The sequence below is a fragment of the Elephantulus edwardii genome, unplaced genomic scaffold (genome assembly GCF_000299155.1).
Source record: "Elephantulus edwardii isolate Elephantulus edwardi_28Jun2011 unplaced genomic scaffold, EleEdw1.0 scaffold00099, whole genome shotgun sequence".
In the NCBI taxonomy this organism is placed as follows: Eukaryota; Metazoa; Chordata; class Mammalia; order Macroscelidea; family Macroscelididae; genus Elephantulus; species Elephantulus edwardii.
Genome location: NW_006399849.1, coordinates 10,906,990 through 10,928,534, shown reverse-complemented (window position 1 = coordinate 10,928,534; position 21,545 = coordinate 10,906,990). Strand labels below are relative to the sequence as shown.

At 40.7% G+C, this 21,545-nt stretch overlaps 1 protein-coding gene across 3 annotated transcripts in view; it reads right to left on the bottom strand.

Annotated features, from left to right (window-relative positions):
- Nucleotides 1–20,425, bottom strand: part of MIER3 (mesoderm induction early response 1, family member 3) — a 39,025-nt gene extending 18,600 nt beyond the window's left edge. The window contains exons 1-4 of one of the 3 annotated variants that reach the window (XM_006891531.1): nt 20,398–20,425; nt 18,940–18,964; nt 15,401–15,546; nt 252–386 (exon numbers count right to left, since the gene is read on the bottom strand). In XM_006891531.1, coding sequence (XP_006891593.1) covers nt 252–386; nt 15,401–15,546; nt 18,940–18,964; nt 20,398–20,406 — 315 coding nt within the window. In that variant the 5' untranslated portion in view covers nt 20,407–20,425. Of the gene's footprint in view, nt 1–251; nt 387–15,400; nt 15,562–18,939; nt 18,965–20,397 lie in introns of all 3 variants that reach the window. The other 2 variants (XM_006891530.1, XM_006891532.1) reach the window with 2 other exon arrangements.
- Nucleotides 20,426–21,545: the final 1,120 nt, after the last annotated feature.

The window sequence follows — 21,545 nt, the reverse complement described above, 5'->3', positions numbered from 1 at the left end:
AGTATGTCTGCCCAAGAGATATGAAAAAAATTACCAGAGAATACTCAAGTATACATAGTCTTATTATGCTACTACTACTCTCTTTCAAGTAGAATAATTAAAAGTCAATGTTTAAATCAATCACAGAATGCTAAAGGCAATGGGTCAGTACATTTACATTTTAAAAAAAATGTTTTTTATTAAAGAGAGTTAAGTGAAAAATTGTCAGAGAGAACAGATTCTGAATTTTTCTTTTAAATGCCTGTACTTACTTTGTCTAATGTCATATCTGGCAGCTCATCTGCAAGTTCACTTGGGGAGCTATTTGCACTAGAATTTGCAACTGCTGGAATTGAAGGTTCATAGCCATAGAAGGCCAGTAAATCTTCTAGAGGCATGTTTCCCTCCTGTTCAAATCAGGATACAATAAATAAAAATTATTATAGCAACTTTGATAAATGTCAATAGTTATAGAAAGGCTTCAGTCCTTTTGTTCATAGGGTCTCTTCGAGTTGTGCTCAACTCGAAGGCAATCAGCAACAACAACATTATACTAAAACCCAATGAAGATGACACAATACTATGATGCTCTTAATGTTTGTAAAACACATTATCGAAATTATAAGTACCTATCAAAACCAAGTGATAGTTTCTTTTTGTAGTATTACCAGAAAAACAGGACCAAAGACCTAGAGCTGTAACTAACACATTAGTAAAACCCTAACAGCAACTACCTGTGCTTTTTATTTCCTATTATCATTTCACTTTTCAAAAGTTCCCCCAAATATTTGCTTTTGTGTACTTTTTTTTTTAGTTTGAATTTGCAGAAATTTAATCTGCTGTGTATACATTTTTTTTAAAACAAGATTTGCTAAGCATGGAAACATCTACAATTAACCAGTCCAACACTTCATATCATTTTCAGCTTATTTCATTTGTACTTTAGAGTTTACCACTTGGGTTATTTTTTTCTTCAAAGAAATTAGAATATCCTAACTGAAAACTTTGCTGAATATTGCTAACACAAGCAATATTTGTCTACTGATAATCAAAACACAATTATTCCGTTTACATTCATACTATTTTATGTTGGTTTCTTCCCCAATGATCATCATAAATTACTCTTATACACTATAGTACAAGTGGGAAAACTGAGCCTTAGTTTTGCATTCAAGTCCCAGGCTCCTTTAATTCTCTGGTTGCTGTTCTGCCTTGGTAAGACTGCATACTCTGCAACTGGTACTACCTACCTGTGTTATAAATAGGAAACTCAGGGAGCATAGTCTGTAGGACACTGTGCTGCTAATCCAGAGGTTCAAATCCACCAGCTGCTATGAGAGATAAAAATGAGCAGTCTCCTCCCATTAAGATTTAGCATCAGAAACTATATGGAGGGTCCCTATGAGTTGAGTCAAGTTGGTGGAAGTGAGTGTGTTATAAACTCATGTCATGTCACAGAGTGACAGCCAATCACTCTTGGTTTGTAGTCATCAATTTACCTTGGTTATAAAAAAAAAGCTAAATTACCATCTGTAATTTAAAGTGCTATATATCTCCTCTTTAAAACATTTTCATTCAAATACTAGAGTGTAGAATTCTCTATAACTCTTACAGAAATAAATAACTCAAAAACCATCCAAGAATTTAATTTGTTACATTTTTAAGATGTTTGTACTCATCTATTAAGAAATTTATTTTTAAAACTTACTTCTTAATTTCCTTTTCCATTTAAGACAAAATAGAAGCAATCAGCTTGAAAATACTAAAGCAGAATGTGTAAAACCTGCCCACACTGATTACCAAGCAAAAAGAGGCACCAGTAATGACTACAAGAGCCAACTGGTTGCCTGAGATGGTCCACAGGAGAGACAGGCTGAGGGATTCCTAAGAATGTGGTTGTTAGCTCTCACTGCCTGACTCAATCAGAGTCATGTTAAGTGAATACAGAGTAAGGCAAAGTTGTAAATTTGCAAGTCACCCAACACTTAATGACCACAACAATCTTGAAATCCTTTCAGTTGGAAACTGAAATCAACAAAAACTACTTTAGGAACAGAGTCAGCACAGCCCAGACCATAGAGCAGCCTCATGAACTATTCTTCCTAAGAACTCACTGAAGTTGGTCAGACCAGGCTGCTTCTCTAAAGCCTTACGTCTGCTCAGTGAGAAGTCTATGTGGTCTTCTTCTCCTGGCTCTTACAGATTATAAGAGGAGACTGTATCACAGCTTTTGCCAATCTCCTGTCAGTATTTTTCCAAAACTTTTTTAGATTTCCTTTCTGGATTGAGGACATAACTCTGACTTTAAACATGATGGCCCATCTTCCTACCAATCCAGCTTTACTGTGTCCTAGCAATGCTGCTGCTGATTTTTGGCTATGGACAACTCAGGCTCTCAATTCTTCTATGGGATTTAGAGAAAAATCTCTTTCAAAGAGTTTCCATCTTAGAAGAAAAGGTACACCATGTGATGACTGCAATTGATGTGGAACTGATGCTATGGCACCCCGGAAGGAATGGTCGGATGGGGGAGGGGTACCAAACAAAGGGCAAAGATGAAGGTAAGCCCTGAAAGACGAAGAGGCGAACAACAGCAGAGTTATCAACGAACTGTGCTAGGTGTTGCTAACAAACACAGGCCTTGTCTTCCTACAGCTTACAGTCCAATGGAGATGATTAACAATAAAAAAATGTGGCAGTGGCAGTTATTATGAGTGCAGGGCAATAACTAGGGTCCTTAGGCCTAGCATAATATAGGGGCCTACTTTAAGTAAGCTCACAAGGAAAGAAAGTTGCCTGCACGTGAGGCATGAAGCTTGAGATCCAGCCAGTCCTGTGAAGACTACTGCAAGAAAGGAAACAAAACATGTCGGCCCAAGATGGTTTCTCACTAAGGTAAGTAAGTGGTGGTGCATGGGAGCAGAGTGCAGAGCAGCCCAAGAGAGAATGAACAAAACAATGGGACACATCATGAAGGCCTCAAACCAAGGAGAGAACTTGGACTTGAAGGGCTTTAAAGGGACACAACTGCGACTTAAGCAAAGGAAGCAAAAGCAAATCCAGCACGTTGCTGTCAAGTTAATTCTAATTCTGAAGGGTACAGCTGCTTCATAGGGCTTCTAAGGCTAGAAATCTAAACATGGGCAGACTGCCTCCTCTGCTTTAGGAGCAACTGGCAGCAGTGAACAACTAACTTTCTGGTTAGTAGTCTGATGCTTAACCCCAAACTACTACCATGGTCCCCAGAAAAGGAAGTGACTGACTTAAGGAAGCACTGGTGGCCTCCTAACCTAAAGGCAGCACCTCTATGGCAGTTTGAATCCAGAGGAAACTAGGGAGAAAGATGGGCAACAGCCTCCCCAGCCTCTGAGCTCAGCTCTGCGCCTGCTGACTCAATGGTGATGAGCTGCACCGCTGAAAAATTAAGAAGCTGGAAGGTGGAGAGATCAGACACAGGGAGAACGCTTAGAAGGCCCATGCTGAAATCCATGGTACAGACATGAAGAGAACATACGATATATTCTGGGGTGGAATCAAACTGGATCAGCGAGTATCCAAGTGGAAAGAAGAGGTCATGAATTTTATGTGAACAAAATGTTTACTGTTCAGCTGTACCGATATAGAAATGACTAAAAGAATAAAATGTTTTTTAAAAGAAAAACAAAAACAAAAAGTTCTGCAGAAGACACAAGTTTGAGAAGACTAAGAAACATCCAAGTTGAAAAGTCAGCTTGGCCAGGGGCCTGGAGCTCAGAGGAGCTGGCTGAGCTAAAGATATAAATCTGGCATTCATTAGCATCTACATGATATTTAAAGCTACAGGAATTGAGCTCACCCATGGAGAGGGTAGAGAGAAAAGAGAAGTAACCTATGCTTTACTAGAACTTTCAGATGTACTGCACCACAGGGTAGTACATCTGAAAAATGTTTAAACTAGATTTGCATTTTGGAAATATTTTTCTATATGAAGTAGAAGCAGGAGAACTTTTCAGGAAGTGACTTATTGGAGATAAATTTTAATAAAAAGAATTAATAAATTTAATAAAAAGAATCTGTTGATTTACTTTATATAAAGGAGGAAAGAGACAGCATTCTAAATAAATGGGCAGAGAGGATGGCAGATAATGAATTTAAAGTTAAAACTGAAGCAATGAACTTGAATAAGGTTACCCAAAAGAGCACAGATAAAATGACAAAAGCTAGAACCTTCAGAAACCCCATTAACTAATATGTGAGTTGAGATTTGGTGGCCTAGTTGGTGAGGCACTGGTATGTAGCATCATATAGGAACCAACCCGCCATGGGTTTTCACTTGATCTTAGCCAAAAGGCCAAGAAGCGATTCCGCCATGGGTTTTCAGAGGTAGTAAATCTCACTGGAGGAGACTGTCCATCGTTCTTCCAAGAAGCAGCTAGTGGATTCAAACTGTGTGCTTCTAGGTTGGCAGCACATTTACTTACTACTCATTTCAGCATTTTATCAGGAGGGGCCAGTCTTTGGTAAAAGACCCCATGCTGGGAAAGGTGGGGGTCAGAGAAAGAGAGGTCATCAAGAGATGGACTGATGCAGTGTCTCTAATAATGAGCTTAAGCATGTTAGAAACAGTGAAGACAAGGCAAGGTTCAGATCTGTTGTTCATAGTGTCACTACAAATTGTAGTCAAATGACAGCACTTAACAACTTCCAGCAAGTACAGAAGGCAGAGCTGACAAATGAATGGCAATGAAGGTACTTATATATCTTTTAAAGTGTGGTTGTATAGGAATAGCTGAGAGCAACACAGAGATCAAGAGAGAATGTCTTCCAAACACAGGGAAGAGTGATAAAAAAAGACTGCCTAAAAGTAAGAGAAAAGATACACTGAGTGCAGGAGGAATTAGAGCAGAATGTGGCAGATACTTCTAGGCAAAGAAAGGAAAAATTAGTACAAAAGTTACATTCCTATGTAGGGAGAAAAAAAACAAACAAGGAGATGAGAGAAGGCAGAAGTTCTGGGTAATCTTTTTTAAAACCTCTACTTTTCTCCATATCGATACAAGTGCAATGATATCTGTTTAGTGGGAAGGCGGTTTTAGTAATCTCATTAACAAGATCAAAGGGTGACCATTCTAATTTGTTTTGTTGTTGTTTTACCATTGAGTTGGAACTGACCCATAGCAGACCCTCTGACAGGTTTTCAGAGGCAGTTAATTGCCCAGGTGGAGACTGCTCATCTTCTCCTGCAGAGCAGCTGGTGGCCTCGAACTGCATGCCTTCGGGATTGCAGCTCATTTTCTTGCCTCTAGGCCACTGGAGCTTGTAAATCCTAGTGAGGGTGCTAAATCAGAAATCTGTTGTACTAAAGCTTCTTAAGCAAAAGTGGCAAAGATGAACTCAGCCTTTAAAGCAATTCCTAAATGGGATTTCTATTACATTCTAGTATTAAAAAATCCTCTCAAGAGTTAAAAATCATTTTGGTATAAGAGCCTTAAATCAAAGGCACCTAACTTATGTATAAATAGGATAGTCTAAAAGCAGAGCCTTAATTCCGTTTTAAAGTCTGGACATGAGTCTGAGTCCATGTGAGAATTTTTAAAAAAGTTGACTAAGTACAAAGATACAAGATGGGTCTTGAGATTTGTGGTCCTCATTTGAGATGCAACACTGAAAGATTCTATGGACAAAATCTTGAATGGTGCAGGAAGCATCAAAAGAAAATGGAATCCATGGAGTCACTGTACCCAAATGAACTGGTCAACAATGAACCATTTCAGGAAGTAGCATATGATTAATACCCAATGATTACGAAGCTAGAAGCTCAAGCTGCACTGAGGCACTGTCCAAAAAGAAGGCACACTCTGTAACAGTGGATGCTTTCTGCTCCAGATCATCCCTACCCTTAAGAAACTTTATCTGCTTCTTTTTAAGTACACTGTGTGATGCTGCTCTGTAACATTTTTCAAAATTGAATTAAGACATTTTAAGTTTTAAGTGAAAAATCCAAGTCTAGTCCCACTTATTAAATGGATTGTTTTACTAGCTAAAGGGGTTATTAGGAAGTGCACAAGGTGTCAAGGTAAGACCTACTAATGATTAGTAGCCATTACCTTGGGCAAGTAATTTTTTTCCCATCCATTTCCTTATATTACACAGAAAAATGCCTTTTCTTTAATTCTATGCCACATAAAAAAAAAAAAAAACACCAAAAAAAACCCAACCTCTTTATCATGGCACCTAACAAAAAACAAGAACATGGCACATACCCTTGTTGTTTTTGCTATGTGCTATTGAGTCTTTGTACAACAGATCTGAGTCCTGTCCTATCCTGGGCCGTCTCATCATCTCTGAGACATGCAGTCCACTGCTGCAATCATTATGTCAATCCATCTTGCTGAGGGTCTCATGGGGTTCCCTCCTTCTCTGACCTTGTAACGTTCCTGGTGTGATGCCCTTTTCCAAACAACAGCCTTTCCTAGCAACTGGCCCAAAGTATGGGAAATGAAGCTTCAGCATCCTTGCCTCTAAGAAGCATTCTGGCTGCACTTTCTCCAAGACACATCTGTTTGCTGTTCTGGCAGTCCATGGGATATTCAGTGAAATTCTCCAATGCCACAGCTCAAGGTAATCAATTCTTCTTCTGTCATCCTTATTCACTGTCCAGCTCTGAGAGGCACAGCAAATGACTAAAAAGACTATGGCCTGAATCAGGCACACCTGAGTCTTCAAACTAACATTACTGCTCCTTGGTACTTTGGAGAGGTCCCTGTCAGCAGATATGCCTAATGCAATACATCTCCTGATCACTTTACCAATGGACTGTGGATCCAAGTAAGATGAAATAGTTGACAATTTCAATCTTTTCTCTATCATGATTTTGCTTATTGATTCAGTGGTGAAGACTTTTGTCTTATTAATGTTGAGATGCAATCCATATAGAAGGCTGCATTTTTGTATCTTCTTCCTCTTCAATCTCAGCAAGCAAGACGGTGTCATCTGCAAAACACAGGCTGTTGATGAGTCTTTTTCCTATCCCGATGCCAGAGTTTTCTTCAGAGTCCAGCTTCTCAAACAATTTGCTCAACTTACAGACTGAATAAGTATGGAGAAAGGATACAACTCTGACACACACTTTTCCTGATTTTAAACCATACACTATTCCCTTGCTCCATTCAGACAACTGCTACTTGATCTACATCTAGGTTTATTATGAGCATAATTAAGTGTTCTGGGCTTCCTAGTCTTCTTAATGTTCACCATGATGTGTTGTGATCCATATGGTCAAATGTCTTTGCATAGTCAATAAAACATAAGAGACATTGTTTTGGTATTCTCTGCTTTCCGCCATGATTCACACCCCCAGTGTCATGGTTTCATGCCCCCAGTGTCATGGTTTCTTCTAAACTCAGCTTGAACTTCTGGAAGTTCTCTCTCAATGTACAGTACTAGCTTATTTTAATGATCGTCAGCAATATTTTGATTGCATGTGGTACTAATGTTTGATAATTTCCACATTCTGTTGGATCATCTTTCTTGGGAATGGAAACAAATATGTATCTCTTCCAGTCAGCCAGCTGTATTCCCAGGTTTCCTGGCATAGACCGGTAAGAATGTCCAGGGCTGCACATATTAACAGATATTCCAGATGACTTCTGATGCCTTATTTTTTGCCAGTGTCCTTAGTGTAGCTTGAAGGTCTTCCTTCACTATCACTGGTTCTTGTTCATATGTACTTCCTGAAATTTTTCTCGAAGTTGTTTTTCAGTTCTTTCAACTTTAGAAATGCATCTTACACGAAAAAAACAGCATTTCTTTGATTTTATGGTACACAGCCTTAAAATCAGGATGCATTTGATTGTTGATAGTTGTCATTAATTCGATTCTGACTCATTCAACCCCGTGTGTACAGAATACTACTGCTCCACAGAAAGAAAGAAGTGTTCTTTCTTTTGGAGTTCTTTCAGAAGCAGATACCAGCCTTGTCTTCCACAGTACCTTTGGGTGGGTTTGAACAATCAATTCTTCAAGTAGTAGCTGAGTACTTACTCTTTTATACTATCTGAGGCTGAAATTTCAGAACAGTAGGCCCTGCAACATTACATGTGACTTCTAAATAGTGTTATCACTTGGACAATGAGTAGGGATGACGGAAGAAGAACTGAAGCCCTTGAGCTGTGGTGCTGGGCAAGAGCAATAAGCACCCCATGGACATGGACAGCCAGAAGAACAGACAGATATGTCATTGAGAGGGGTTGGCCAGAGTGCTCCTTAGAGGCAAGATTGATGAGGTTTTGCTTCATATACTTTGGGCATGTTGCTAGGAGGGGCTAACCTTTGGAGAAAGACATGATGCTGGTAAGGCTGGAAGGTTGTGAAGGAGAGGAAGATCCTCAACCTGGTGGATTAACATGGTGACTGCTGCAAAGGGCTCTAGTGTGTGAGGAAGGCACAGGACAGATCAGGGTTCAAATCTTTTTGTTCATAAGGTCACTATGAGTTGAACTCGACTCGACAGCACCTAACAACAACAACAACCACCACCAATATGGCTACTAGGCCAAGAAAATCATGTGAATAGCTACCTGACTGACTTGAAGGAGCTACTGAATGAATCAAATGAAATCGCCTATATGAGGTGCCAATACATTTTAGTTATTTAACAACTGTCTGAAATGCAAAAATGAAGTGGTAAAATAACATGTATGATCTTTCTTTCTCACTAGTACCAAAAATTTTAAAAAGGAAGGCCCTATACCAAAACCTAAGTACGAAAAAGGAAATTTTTTAAAACTTCCTTTTATTTATACTTTTTAGCATTTTTCTAAATTTTTCTAAACTAGAAATTTTTTTCTAAATTTCTAAATTTTTCTAACCTAGAGAGGTTTAATAGTATTGTTTGTTGTTGTTGATTTCCTTTGAGTTGAGCATGATTCACAGTGACCCTATGAACAAAAGGCCTTAAGCCTCTCTTCAACTACAGACATCTATCAAAGTTCATAGGGTTTCTGGAGGCATGTTGTTTAGGAAGTGGATGCCGCTGCTTCCAGGTTTAATAGATATTTAAAAATGAGGGAATATAAAGAAATATTTTTCAAAAGGTTTAGCACTAAGATTAGAACTCTTAAAAGTCTCTTGGGGAAACATTTACAAAAAAGAAATTAAAACACATAATCCCATTGTCCTTAAGTAGATTCTAACTCATAGCGACCTTCCACTGGGTTTCTGAGAATGTAAATCATTACTAGAGGAGACTGCTCATCTTTCTCTGGAGAAATAGCTGGTAGGTTCAAATAGGTGACGTTTAGCAGTTCAATATGTAAAGCACTACACCACTGTCTTTAAAATGCATATGAGATTTAAGTTGTTGTCAAGTGCCATCGAGTTGTAGATGACTCCTAGTGACCCTAGGAATGAAAGACCTGAACACTTGTATAACTTTCATCATTTCTCTAAATTCATAGTGTTTCCGGAGGTAAGCTATTTCAGAAGTGGATGCCACTCCTGCTGCTAAGCCTGTTTTAATCTGGGAGCTCCAGCAAACATTATCTACCACGGGTAACCATTATGTATTTAACACATCAGTGTTACAGTGTTTAGCATCACAGTTACCTCTGTATAGCAAACTGACAGACCAGTGTTAAACCACTTACTAGACTGTTTATCCAAAATCAATTAAAACCAGACCTGAGGGCTGCAGATTAAAATCACCCACCTTTCTATCCACTAGGCCAAAAGAAGTCTATAACTCACAGCAATTCTATAAACAACAGATCTAACCCTTGTCCCATCCTATGCCATCCTCACAATATTAGATATATATCTATATCTATATAGATTATATATCTAGTTTTATTATGTTTAATAACTCTATTCACATACTCTATCTTTTCTCCAACAAATAGTTCTTTATAAAAAAAGACAGTACAAGAACTGTTTCTATAAACCTTGTGCCCAAATTGGGAGCTCTCGTGGGCTAGTGGTAGGGAACTGCACTTTCAATCATGAGAGTTCAAATCTGCTAGCAGCTCCAAGGGAGAAATGAACAATCTCTTCTCATATAATTTATAGCCTCTGAAAACCCACTGGAGGGTCAGCTATGAGTTGGTTCCAACTTGAAGGCAATGTGAATGAATGAGTGTGCTAAACAGATTGTATCATCTCAAAATCAACTTTTATATAGCATCTGATAAGAACCTAACACCAACCTATAAGGCTTATCTGCCTTGGTGGAGGTGGTGCTGTGTGCCATCACCTTGAGTATGGATTAACAGCAGCCTTAAGATCAGCACAGCTGAACCCTGTCCTATCCCGTGCCATCTTCAACATCTCTAATACACTTGAACCAATTGTCACATCCATCTTGTTGAGGGTCTTTCTCTCTTTCTCTGATCCTCCACCTTTCACAGTATGCTGTCCTTTTCCAAGGAGAGGTCCCTCCTGAAAACATGTCCAAAGTATGTGAGATGAAGTCTCATCATCCGTGCCTGTATGGAGCACCCTAGCTACACTTTTCTCCAAGACAGATTTGTTTGTTCTTTTGGCAGTCCATTAGGACATTTGGTTCTCTTCTCCAACATTACAATTCGAAAGCATCAATTCTTCCGTGATCCTTATTCACTATCCAACTTTCATATGTACAATGTTGTTGTTGTTGTTATGTGCCCTCTAGTTGCTTGCAACTCAAAGAGACCTTATGTACAACAGCTCTGACTCCTGCTCTATCTAGAGCCAACCTTATTGTCTCTAACACAACTACCCTTATTATCCCAGTCACTGTGTCAATCCACCTCATAGAGGGTCTTCCTCTTCTGTGCTGTCCTTCCACCCTCCAAAGCATGATGTTCCTCTCCAAGGACTGGTCCCTCCTTCCAACATGTACAAAGTATGTCAGATGAAGCTTCAGAATCCTTTCCTCCAAAGAGCAGTCTGGTTTCACCCTCTCTAGGTCGAACCGGTTTGTTCTCCTAGCAGTCCATGGTATATTCAATACTCTTCTCCAGCATCACAGCTCAAAGCAGAGGAAGCAAATTAAACTATCACAGCTTGGATTAGCTGTACCTTAGTCTCTTAATGTCACAGCTCTTTAGCACTTTGGACAGGTCCCTAACAGCAGATTTCCCCTGTCATCGTTAGATATCACAAAGTAAGAACTATCTTACAGTAACCTTGTGTACAACAGGCAAAGAGCTTAGTCCTATGATCTTCATTCATTGCTATGGACGAGTCTACTGCTGAAGCACCTCTATGTCAATTCATCTATTTAAGATTGTCATGATAGCCTTTCTCCAAGGACTGACGTCTCCTGAGAAGATGCCTGAAGTATGTAAGACCAAGTCCCAACACCTTTGCCTAAGAGCTACTCTTTCTTCAAGACAGATGTGTTCAATCTTTTGGAAGTACACGGAACAATCTATATTCTTCACCAACATTCTTCTTCTTCCTTAGTCACCATCCATCTAGTTTTTGTATTCATTATGAGGTTGAGGCTGTTATGTACAAACTCATCGCTGATCCTCTAGTGGGTATTCAGATGCAGTCAATTACATGAGAGGAGACTGCTCAGTTTTCTCCCATTGGTGATTCAAACAGCAGCAGGTGGATTCAAAACCATGTGTCTTAGCACTGGCAGCACAAATCCTTATCACTAAACCACCGGAGCTCCCTGCATTCACAGTTGAAAACAACATGGGTTAGGTCAGGTCTACGGTAGACTTGAGGGTGACTGTGCCTTTTTAACACTTTCACGAGGTCTTCTGCAGCAGGTCTGCCCAATGTGATGTCATTTTACTTGCCTGTTACTTCTATGGGTGTTGATGAGTGTGAATCCAGGTTAAATGAAATCCTTCACAACTTGAATCTTTGTTTCATTTATTAAGATGTTGCTTATTGGTCTATCTGTGAGGAATTTATTATTATAATGTTGACACATAACCCATACTGAAGGCTGCAGTCTTAAATCCTCATCAGTAAATGCTTCATATTTCCTTCACCTTCTGCAAGCAAGGCTGTGTGATTGATCTGGTAACACAGGTTGTTCAGTTTTCCTCCAATCTTGTTGCCACATTCTTCCTCATACAGTCCAGCTTATCATATTATCTACTCAGCATTTAGACTGAACAAGTATGGTGAAAGGATACAACCCTGACATACACCTTTCTTGATTTTTAACCATGAAATAATCCCCTTGGCGGTTTGGATGATTGCTGGCTTCTATGTCTGCATATTTAGGACGCAGAAGTGGCCTCTACTTCCTAAACAAATGCCTCTGGAAACTTTATGACCTCTGATAAATGTCTATAGTTGAAAAGGTGCTTCAGGCCTTTTGTTCATAGAGTCACTATGAGCTGAATTCAACTTGAAGGCAATCAACAACAACATCTATGTACAGGTATTCCATGAGCACAGTAAGTGTTCTGAACTACAGTGATCCAGAGTTGAATGTCTTTGTACAGTCAATAAAATATAGGCAAACATCTTTCCATCGCTCCCTTCTTTTAGCTAAGACTCATTTTGATATCAGCAATGATATTCTTTGATCCATTCTTTTCTCAATCTGTCAGGAATTTCTGGCAGTACCCAATGGATATACTACTGCAACCATTTTTAAATTATTCTCAACAAAATTTTACTTTCATGGGCTATCACCAAGGAGCTCTGCTGTTACATGAGGTAAAGTACTAAGAAGTTGGTGAATGGAACTCACCGGGGACTATGCAAGCAGAGAAAGAGGTAGATATCTGCTTTCCTAAAAATGTATAGCCTTGGAAACCTGAATTTTAATATGAAAAACTGATCATCTGTTCAAATCAACCATTGGTCTTATTCTGACTGATGATATTGAGCTGTTAGTGCATCTTTTTCCACTGACTTAATTGAGTAGTCAATCTGTGTACTACATGTGTATAGATAGTTTATGATGATGATAAGAGCTATTTCCACTGAGTAGGCTGATGCTCTTACAAATTCTATCATGCAATTTCCAGTGTCATTCCTATCACCAATACCATTACACTACTGATCCTACTTTTCTGTTTGCAACTTTTGTTATTTCAACTACTAGTAATGACCAATGGATCTTGATTGTACGTTTGATCAATTTCAGACTCAAAAGTTGGTAAAATCTTTAATTTCTTCATCTGTGACATTTATGAATAATGTGTAAATTTTAGGAACAGTTGTATTAAATGGTCTTCTTTGTGGGACTATAGATACCATTTTGCTACTGTCAAGATAGTTCAGGCTTACATTCTTTTTGACAATAAATGGAATGTCATTCCTCTTCATTTGGCATTCCCAGCACAGTGGGTCATGTGACTGATTTTAAATTGCCAATATTATCAATTTCATTCAATAAGACCTCGCATATTAATCTCTAAGTGTTTCATTTAGTTTTGACAGCTTCAATTTTTCTAGATTCATATGCATACATTCCATTTTCCACTTACTAATGAACGCCTATGGTTGTTTCATTTTGAATTGTGCTGTGTCAACAAATAGGTCCTGAAAGCTTTATTTCATCTATGTCATCAAGGGAGACTCTTGGAGGAGATAGCTTTTCTCTTTAGTTATAAGGTTTTTTTTTAAAGAAGGTATAGTATGGGAGACTTCTGCTTCATGCTGGCAGCCGTCTACTGAGTTAAATATTTAGGAAAAAAAACTGTTGTCTCTTTTAAAAAGCCTTTCCTAAACTTCCAGAGGAGGCAAAGTTCATTTCATTCATAATTTGTAGCATATTTAACCATTTTTGTTCCTTTTTTTTTTTTTTTAAATCTCCCACTAACATATACGAGCCTAGTCTTCAGGGATATTGTTAAGGGCTCAATTTTGCAATCCCAGGACCCTCCACAGTCTGCAATTTAGTCACATTATTGGTTGCACTATAATTTTCAATTTATTCTAAATGATCTACTCATAAGCAGGGGGAAAGAGTGGTCCGAGCAAGGCTAAGGCAGAGTATAGGCTTCCTCATCAAAATGCAAACATTTTATCATTGCCCCCAACATCAGTAACTGGCAAGACTTTTCTTCTTCCACCACTTGAGTATTTCATACTAATCTTTCATCTTCTTCAAAATGTCTGGCTTTACATGAGATATATTTTAAAATGCAATGCAGCTATGTTAGACTAAGCAGATAAACGGTGAATATGTTTAGAAAAATTCTACTGAAGTAATCCTGGGAACTCAGTCCCCGAAGATGTTGCCTCCTATATCCCTGTGTATTAACATGAAGGAAGGAAACACAGTGATAATCTATACCTGCCTCACAAAGATAGTAAGCAGAGGGAAATACGTTATGTATAAAAAGAGATCTGAAACTCAGAAGATTAGTATCAGTCACTATTACTCTTAAAAAAAAATTATTTTATTATTTTGTGTGTGTATACCGTCAAATCAGATATGACTGGTACAGGAGAAGATTGTCCCTTTTTCTCCAGCAAAGCATCTGGTGGATTCGAACCACATGCCTCCGGGATTGCAGTATAGCTTCTTGCCACTAGGCCACCAGAGCTCCCTTAGTCACTATTACTCTTAAAAGATGTTATTTCTGGACTGATTAGAAATATTCAGCTATTTTATAGAGATACAGTATATTTTTCCAAGATGACATCCTAAACAAGCCTCGCTCTGCTCCTTTAGTATAAATGCATGTTTGTGTAAATTTACTTGGGTTTAAAAATTATAAACTATAGTCATTCCTCCCATTTTTTTTTTAAAGTTGATTGGGAATAAATGCTGTGACAGTACTACATTATACTCTCTCAATTTTTTTACAGTATTCTACCAGATTATTTATATAAAGGAAAGAATTTTCTTTATATCTCCTCTCTTGTCGAATGAAACTGAAGCATGGTACTCGTAGAGCTGTATGTTATTGGTTAAAAAGATAAGTCCTACCCACACAGTCAAATCCCTCTGGGTAACCAATAAAACACAAGTAAAAAGAGGGATGAGCATGTGCAGGGGCGAAGGGGGAGTAATCATGGAATTGTACAATTTGAGGGTTGGAGGTGAGAGAAATAGGAAGATTCTGTTCTCGAAAATGATGTACTTGAATATTGTAAATAAACTACTATATTTTTTTTAAAAAAGGCTGGACTAGTACTCCAAAATGAGTTTAGTGTCTGCATTCTCTATATTTTAGATACACAAGATACATATTACAAGATGGTCTGAAGTACCAACTTCACCATCCTTGGATATATTTAAAAATTAGGTTGACAAATATAAAATCATTTTAAAAGGTTAAATGGAAATATTTTATTAGATTATTCCCTTCATGAAAAAATGAAAAAAGAATAATGATAATGAAATCAAGGATTATTTTATAAAAATTAAGTAAAAACCAAAAGATTTTATTGCAGGTAGACTATAAAATAATTCACTAATATAAGTCTCTAAATATTTACATATTCTATATTATAATACTACAGAGGACTCCTTTACCTTTTCTAAGTCTTCAATTTCAGAACTGAAATTTTTTCCCTCGTCCATCATTTCTTCTTCTTCAAGAGTCCGTTCATCATCATACTCATGGACCAACATCTCAGCAGTGGGGTCGAAATCATGATCCTCAGAAGACAGAGAGCCAACTGGAACCAAATAATCTCAATCACTTTACACATTCACCAAGCTATTCACCGAAGAAAATGAACTGTGTTCTTCTGACAATCCTGTTTAATTTTTACATATGTTTTGTTAAATGAATTTACTATGTATTTTACAGTTGATAAAGTAAAATCCACATGGTTCTGAAAAAGAGAGTTAAATCAGTAAAAAAATAAGGCAAAGAGTTTTTGGGGTTTTGGGTTTTTTTAAGGCAAATTTATAAAGGTTTTTACAAGAGATCTACTGCATAAGAAAACAACCTATTTGAGCTATTAAGGTATTTAAATGGAGTAGTCCTAACTGAATATCCTAATAGAAAAACAGTCAAACTTGCTTATCAGTTAGTTCCAACTGCCCCCCCTTTTATTAGGAAAGCAGCCAAACTTGCTTATCACTTAGTTTAACACATTTGTCTAAAAGCAATAGCAAAATGTCAGAAGGATTAAATCTCCCTGAATAGAAAACTTTGTAAAAATCCATTATAAACTAAGGCAAGCATTTCATAAAAAGAGAATATAAATTTTTCCAAAATTCCAACCTTCAAATAAAGACCATAGAAATCTGGTTCACAGAACAAACAGAACTTTTCAGGATGAAGCTACACTCCAATTTAGTTTTAAAAGCACTATGTCACTTTTCATTTCTTTAACAGTATTTCAAGCTCCCCTGCAATAATCAGACACCAATGTTAAGAGGGATCCTGACTTTATATTACTAATACAAGTTTTAGCATCACATGAAAATCTGGAAAGACCTATCCCAGTGTGATACTCTCTTTGCAAACTGTTTTATAAAACATAAAAGTTAAGTGAATAGAATACTCAAAAACCAAGAGAAATGGACAAAGCAAATAACCCTAAGAGAATAAATGTCATTTATGAAAATCAGGACATTCTCTTTTTACTTCAGTTTGGGCAATGGCTCACAGTAAGAAAAAAAAAAAAGGAGGGTCAGACTCAGAGGTTGAGGTAAAAGAGAAATGAAAAGAAAGAAGCGTATTTAACTTAACAGGTCAGACCTATCTTTAATCAATTTATTATTTTACAATTCCAAACAAAATTTAAGGGTAATGTGAGAACATTACCAAAACATACTGTGAGGCAAAAGTTTATCACTATGGAGAAGTCACAAGAATCATTCAATGTTTTTGATTTTCAGTTTAGACACTTGTCATCAACAGCTCTAATAAGAATACAATTTCAACGGGACTTACTTGAAGGAGTTTACATTATAGCAGCTATGGAAGGAGATGATCTGTTCACTTAAAAACGTACTGTGGTATATATGGCTTAATTTAACTTCTTACAAAGCAAGATGATTACATTAAATAGCTCAAAAGCACACCATCCATTATTACAAAGGTGGTCATCTTTGAGAAATTCCTGAACACCTCCATAGTATGCTAAAATGTCATGGACGAAAAAGATGGTAACTTTCCCAACCCCTTGTGAGCAGCACTGTATTCTATTTCTTTTGTTAACTCTGTATCACTTGGAACCCAGGTCTCTCCTTAATATACAAGTGGAAGGTATTCAAAAAGATTAAGAAAAGGGAGATCCTGAGGGTCTACTTCTGGCTTTGTCCCAGCTTTCTCTGGGTCCTGAGGTAAGTACTCTCAACTTTCTGGGCCCAAGTCCAGTATCTCATTTGTAAAATATATAAGGTTGGCTTAAATGACCTCAAGAGTCCATCTAGTTTTAAAATTCCTTTAAAAATAGACTAATTGATTAAAAACAGGTGATAAATCTCTGTTTGGACACAAAATGCAGTGTCTTTTTTTCTTTTTATTTAGATCAAAACATAACAGCAGACAGTGATGCAAACTGGAAAAATTCCATTATCATCCAGATGTTTGGCATCATGTAGATAAATGTTCTTTCCCTGACATTAGTTATTACAAAGAAATGTTTGTCTCAAAATTATAGAAACTTCTTACATAATTTTTTTTAATATTGTAAGCATATCAAGTTATCTTTAACATTGCCACTCTTCTACTTGATGTTGATGATTTCATAATACCTTAAATTATAATCAAGCAAGGTCTCAGAAGTCAACTAAATAAAAAAAAGCCCAGGAAAATGGAATGTTCAAACTAAGGGCCATTTTGTAATAGAAGACTTGGGAGCTGGTCCAGGCCCTGCTATTAAATAGGTGACTCTCAGTAGAGTCGTTTAAAAGTCTGTCTCCTTGACTGTAAAATAAGGGAGTCGGAATAGTTCAGAGGTACTTTTCCTGGAGACTCTGGAAGGGAAAAGAAGCTGCCAAGAGGGGGACTAAAACAAGGGCTAAGAACTGGAATGTGGTAAAAGATTCTTTCCATTGACGAACTTTAACAAACTGCAAACTGCATGTAATTATATGAATAGTGCTTTGGGTGTCTCTTACTTTCATTAAGACTATGAAAAGGGATGCCTGACCACCAAAAAGTTAAGTAACACTGTACACAGACTAACAAATTCAGTACAAATTCAGTATTACCACTTTTGTATGTCAAACTTGAAGTTGTTCTAACAGCAACTTTACACTCAATCTGCAATTTTAACACCATTTACACTCAGTTATGAAAGAGACAAAAGGGAGCTGGAAAGTCACTGTCAACAGCCAAATTTCTGACCAAAGTCAAACTCTGAAACTCCCAACTCACTGCTGTTGAGCTAGAATTGACTCAAATATGACCATTCAGTGAGTTTTGAGAGGCTGCAAACCACAGAAGAGGAGCCTGCTCACTTTTTTCCAGGAGCAGTTGGCGGATTCTAATGGCCTGCCTTTGGGTTGGCAATCCAACAACTCCTTACCACCAGACCTAAACTAAAATAATACTGTTACTGAAACATTGATTAATTGTTTCAGACTTAAAGAGCTCTGATAGTAGAATTAAGTGCTAGGTTGCTAGCTGAAAGATCAGCAGATTGAACAGCTGTGTGGAGGAAAGAAATGGCAGTTGTCTCCTCTTCAGATTTAAAGCTTCGGAAACCCAGTGGAGGGTTGGTCACTAGAAGTCGCAGCCCACAGTGGGTTTGTGGTTACAGACTTGGAGAGAAATAACCGAGATTATGTGAGCATTAAAGATATATTACTTTCAAGAACAATCAAGATTATGTGAGCATTAAAGCTATATTACTTTTAAGAACAATTTTCAGTTACCAGTTTAACAAGCTATTCTCACACAGAAGAAAATAAGAAAAAGAATAGTACAACTCTTCATCTGAACAATTAATGATCAATTTACACACAAAACTCTTTAAAAACTTGATGGAAAAGTCGCAGGATCAATTTTTGTTAAATAACTTAGCAACTTTTATCTGACCCCCCCCCCCTGACCCCCCACGGGAATCCCTCTAGGACCCACCCAAAGAGGTAAGAAAAGGAGAACAAACCTGGGCTCGAACTTCCAAAAGAAGCCTAGGAGAGAGAGAAGAAAACGTGTAGTTAGATCGCGCAGCCCAAGAGGCAGCGCCGGCAACAGGGCGCAGAGGAGGAGGCGCTGAGCGCAGGAGCTGCCAAAAGTGCAAGGCGCAGCTTCGCTCCAATCGCTCCTGGCCCTTCGCAGGCCCCCTCTTGGCCGCCTCGCCTTCCTTCCCAAGTCCCTGGTGCAGAAACTCACAGACCCAGGAGGAAGCTCCAAGTCGAGCAGGCAACTCCAAACGAGCCGGTGAAGCTCACAAAGTTCTAAGGCAGCAAAGGCAAAACCCGGCGCAGCCGCCAAGCAGCATCAGTCCCCCACGCCCGGCATCTCCGGAGTTCCCCAAATCTCAACAGGCTCTCGGTGCCCCGAATCCCTCCTCTCCAAAGCAACACCCATTCCGGGAAGGGACACTCCCCTCGGGCAACTAGCCCAACCCGTGGGCCTCGGAAGCCCCCAACTTCGGGGCTGTCTTCTACCCCGGAGCGCAGGCCAGCTCGCAGCCGGACACTCGCCTCCAAACCAAAGCGCGAGCCTCCCGGTTTTTCCTCCCAAGTCCAATACGCAGCCCTTCAGCTCCACGGTTGCTGCTTCCTCCAAGGGTTTGCAGCCCTTCCAAGGGTCAGACAGGGAGCCCCTCGCCCCGACGAAGGGATCCTGCTGTGCCACCCCCTCCCCCCATCTCACTTGTCCCGGGGGAGAAGGCTGGGACAGCCTCGGTCGCCTGGCCTCCCACTTCCAGCCTGCAAAAAAGTGAGGCTGTCGACCTGTGCTCCCAGAGAAAGCGCCAAGGGTCTCGGTCTGCGCCTTTCACCCCAGGGGTTCCCACACCTTCTGGGCTACGGGGCCGGGACTCCCGCTCGTCTCCCGCGGAGCCGGGCGGTCGCGCATCCCGCTCACCTCGGTGCCCGGAGCAAAGTGGAGCGTGCGGCCCCTTTGCGCCGCACCCCGGGCCCGGCAGATCCGGGGTGCAGCGCGCTCTTCCCGCGGGGCAGCGGCGCAACCCGCTCCCCGCTTTGCAATCCGGCCGCGAAGGGGGGGCTCGGCCAGTTTCCATCCACCCCGGACCCGGGAGGCGGCGCGGAGGTGCCGTCGGCCCGCGTCAGCGGCCCGAGGGCCTGGCATGGCGCCGCCGGCGGGGTCGGAGCTCGCTGTCGCTGGCTGCCACCTCCCGCCTCGCTCGGTCGTCCAGCCGGGCCAGGGCTCAAGCCGCCGCGGCCTAGTCCCGGAGGGAGACGGCTCCCGCGCCCGCTCCCGCCCCCCGGCCGGCCCCGCTGAGGCCCTCTACGACCCCGCAGTCCCTGCGCCGCAGGGCCGTCTCCTGCGAGGCAGCGGAAAAGGCCCTGAAGCCCTGGGGTCGGCGCTGGGGCTGAGAGGGGCCGCCCGGCGCCCGCTCCAGCCCGGCTGCTTCTTGCCCGGTTTCCCTGCTCACCTCCGCCATATTGGTACCTTTAGGGCGAACGAGCAGCGCCGAGCCCAGTCCCCGGATGGGGCGCCTGAGCCAATCGCAGCCGCCGCCGCCGTCGCCACCGCCGCGGTCCGCCCGGCACCCGCCCGGCGGCGGAGGCGGCTCGGTCCCTTATAGGGCAGGGCGGCCGGCGACGCCCCCGGCCCCACTACGCCCCCGGCCCGCTCGCAGGCCCACCCTGCCCGGTCTCGCCCACCGCGGGGGGACCGCGCACTCCTACCGCTTTCTCCCTCCTGGTGTAAAGTTCCTGCCGAACAGGAGGCAAGAGGGGGGCACCCAAGGATCGGGCGGACCCCCGTCCAGACAGGCGAGGCTGAAGACCCGGGCTGGGGGCTGCTGGCACTGACCCACGGCTACTCTGATCCATTTGGGCGTGGGGAAGTCGAGTAGCTGACTTAGACGACGGCAGGCAGACAACTCGACAGACATCACCTAAGTAAGAAGTGAGGAGGAGATCCGGTGGAGTAGACTGACAAGAAGCAGCCCTGGGGACCTGGGAGAAGTGGCAGATTGACAGCAGGGTCTGCCCAGCATGAGAGGACAGTGACCAGGCACTGTTCTCCCGCAGTTTTCTCTAAGAGAAGAGGAGCTGGAGTTCTGCACGAATAGGAGTTGCAGACTGGTATGCCCTGCCTCTTGGAACAGACGGTGAAAGTAATTTGAAGTGAAGTGGGCATTTGCCAGTCACTGGAAGGTGGTGACTATACAAAAGAAAAGACAAAGATATAGCAAAGAGAAACAGGGCAGAGGAAGGTGATAAACTTAATTGTATAATTCGGGGAGGGGGGAAATACTCACGAAATAAAAACAGCATACAAAGAAACGGTTAAAACAATCCTAGAAATTTTGAACAAAACAAGGGGACACTGCAGGTGTGCCTGGATTTCATCCCTCCATTGTATCTATGCAACCCTGTACGCTGAGTAAATAATCCCAGAAACTGGATTGCTTGGAGAAAATGAAGTCTTGAAGCACTTAGTAATGAAGCTCAGAGACTACATAGTCTTCAGTATGGTCTTGGCACCAGCAGCCAGGAAATCAAAAAACGTATTGCGATGGGAAAGGCTGCGGTTAGGGACCTCTCTAAAGTACTCAAGAGCAACGGTGTCTCT